General features: G+C 48.9%; 1 protein-coding gene across 1 annotated transcript; it reads right to left on the bottom strand.

Annotated features, from left to right (window-relative positions):
- On the bottom strand, window positions 1-2,834 carry slbo (slow border cells). The gene has a single exon (XM_036813587.3). The coding sequence runs from the start codon at window positions 2,261-2,263 to the stop codon at window positions 884-886; it is 1,380 nt and encodes a 459-aa protein (XP_036669482.2). The 5' UTR covers window positions 2,264-2,834; the 3' UTR covers window positions 1-883.
- Between the last annotated feature and the right edge of the window lie 156 nt (window positions 2,835-2,990).

Below are 2,990 nucleotides of genomic sequence, written 5' to 3'. Positions count from 1 at the left end.
TTTCTTTGTATATTGTAAATTTTATTTAATTTATTTAGATTTGCTTTACAGTTTTCTTTGTTGTTTGTGTATATTTAATTTACGAATATATAAATTAAAATGAGAACATTGCGTTGGCCTTACAAATTAATAGCATTCATATCTTCTACGCTCTCAGAAGCGAACTGGTCGAATTCGCTAGAAAATGGTTAATTACGGGCAGGGTTTTTTCTTTCTCTTCGAGGGGATTTGTGCAGGTAAAGCGGTTACTTGATGTTCCGGGGCTTAAGAACTAGTGATTTGCTAATGTTTGTGTTTAAAGCAGGGGGCTGGGGGCGTAGGAGTGGGCGTGGCATCAAGCAAAGAGCAAAGCCGCGCACCATTCAAGAAATGTACAAATTTGAATTAGAAGTATAAATAGTTTTCATTTGTTGTATTTTTTCTCTTTCCTGCGTGTTATTTTTTTTTACATTAATATTTTTAACATTTTTCTTTGGCTTAACTTTATGATAAGATATAATGTATAAGATTATGTATAAAAAATGTGCGAAATATATGTTACAGTCGTTAAGAATTAAGTACAAAAATATGCTTTACAGTGATAACAAGAAATGGGGGAGGGTGTTTTTTGTTTATAATAAAATGTACAAAGGAATGCCAGAGGTTTTGGCAAAAAAGAAAAGGTTGTAAACGATGCAGCGGCTGTTAAAAGCCTTCATCATTTACAGCCCCAAGAAAATGATCAGCAGAAGGAAAATGGATCTTACTAGCTACCCACACAGCGTTTTGAATCTTTGATTTAACAGAGTCTCTCACACATACACACACACTTACAGACTGGAAAGCACATTCACACACACCCAGGCAGTCTTACACACACACGCACACACTATCTTTGTATCTGCTACAGCGAATGCTCATTGGTGTTGAGGAAGCTGCGGCAAACGCGGCTCACTTCGGGATTGGCGTGGTTCATCAGCTGCATGTAGATCTGCTTGTGGAGCTGCAGCTCGTTGGTCATCTCGCTGAGCTGCCGGATGAGGGCGTCCTTCTCCTTAAGCAGGCTCTTCACCCGCTCCTCCACCTCCCGCGACCGCACCTTGGCCTTCTCCCGGCTCTTCCGCACCGCGATGTTGTTCCGCTCCCTCCGCCGGCGGTACTCGTCCGTCCCCTTGTCCACATGCTTGTTGCTGTGCTTGCGATGCTGCTGCTGCTGCTGGTGCTGCTGATGTTGCTGCTGCGCGTGCAGCTTGCTGTGCTGCTTGAGCAGATTGTGTGCCCCGGCGGCGGCGGCCAGGTGAGGCAGGTTGTGGTGGGCCAGGACATTGGCCGTCGTCAGGTTGGTGAACTGGCTGCCGTTGCTGCTGCCCGTGCTGCCGTTGCTGCCATTGCTGCTCGGCGTGGTGTTGCCCCCGTTGAGGGGGTTCCCCCCGCCGGACAAGCCATTCGCACCCGCCCCATAGCCATTGTAGAGTCCTGCGCCGTTGCCCATGAAGGCTGCCTGCTGGTTGGCCGCCTCCTGCAGGTGTCGCCTGTACTCGGGATCGATGGGCTCCTCCTTGATCGTACTGGAATCGGAGCCCACGGAGCTGTTCTCGTCGCTGGAATTGTTGTAGGTTGCATGAACGGGCTGTGGCATGTAGGCCAGAGCGTTTCCCGCGCCCCCACCACCGCCACCGCCGCCTCCTCGACCACCGTATCCATGCTGATTCCGCAAGGTCTGCTGCTGCAGGACCTTGGCTGCCGCCGACACCATGCCACTTGGTGGCAAGGTGGCCGAGAGACCACCCGGACTGGTCACCATATCACTGAAGATGCCCAGCGTTTCCGTGTCCCTGAACTGATCGTCGATCAGGTGCTGCAGATCGAGGGTGATCTCCTGGGTGGTCAGCTCGTCCAGGTCCGTTTGGGTGGTGTACTGCTGCAGCATTTGCTTCTGCAACAGGTTGTTGTTGCTTCCCAGAGCAGCAACCTGTTGCATTTGATGCATGGCATGCTGTTTCACAAGGAGTGCCGCATCCTGGGAAGTGTTGTTGTTGGCATCGGTTGTCTGTTGCTGAGGTTGCTGCTGCTGTTGTTGCTGCTGCTGCTGTTGCTGCTGTTGCTGTTGCTGCTGCTGTTGCTGCTGCTGTTGCTGTTGCTGCTGCTGTTGCGCCGTGGACATGGCCGTCAGGGTGATTTGGCCAATGGTGGCCTGCTGCAGCGGCGGCTCCTTCTTGAGGTCCAGCTGGGCCAATGTCTGAACGGCATCGGCGTACATCTGCGGCGACTCCATGTTCAGCATTTTCAGTTGCGCGAAGGAGGGTAAAATCTTGATGCCTTGTAGCGCGTTAATTTTGGATGTTTTTTGTGTAGAGTTCAGATTTAAGTTTAAATTTTTTTCGAATTTATTTTTATTAGGCCTAAAGCATTGCACTGAGGTAAGTGGGTCTTTGGAAATGTTTGTTTAGAATATCTCTGGTTATATTTGAAGCTTCATTTTAGGCTGCCTAAATGTTCACTGCAGCCGAGCATTTTCGCTTCGTTTATGTTTTTCAAATCTTGTTTGTTGTTATTAAATTTGTATAATATTTATTTTTTATTTGTTAACTGCACTTCTCCGGCCGCACGCGTTCGAACGACTGAAGTGCCGCAGCAGTGATGCAACAGATTTTATACGAGACGGGCCGACGACTGTTGTTGGTTTGCTGTTTGTATCTGCGGCTGTGATGGTGATGGTGTTAGAAACACTCCTGAAGAACCGTTAGCTGAGCGAGCTTTTCTTTGATTTTCAATGGGGTTTTCAGTACTACTCGTCGACTTTGCCAAGCGGAGAGCGCGCGTCCGTCGCCGACAAATGGTAAATTGTAACTGTGACAAAGCGCGAACGCGCGGCCAAGTGAAAAAGTCTTTGGCGCAGCGGCGCAGCCGAAGAAAAAAGAAAATGAGCGGGCAGCGCATGTAACACACACACACACACTCAGTCGAACATACATACATATACCGCTCCCCATTAAAGCCCCAAAACGCCA

This window comes from Drosophila suzukii, chromosome 2R (genome assembly GCF_043229965.1).
Source record: "Drosophila suzukii chromosome 2R, CBGP_Dsuzu_IsoJpt1.0, whole genome shotgun sequence".
Classification (NCBI taxonomy): domain Eukaryota; kingdom Metazoa; phylum Arthropoda; class Insecta; order Diptera; family Drosophilidae; genus Drosophila; species Drosophila suzukii.
The sequence above is the reverse complement of the archived record's forward strand: the minus strand, read 5'-3'. Positions and strand labels throughout refer to the sequence as shown.

What these genes read in the sequence shown, in the direction of transcription:
- slbo (XM_036813587.3), bottom strand. Translation starts at nt 2,263, where the DNA reads ATGCTGAACATGGAGTCGCCGCAGATGTACGCCGATGCCGTTCAGACA.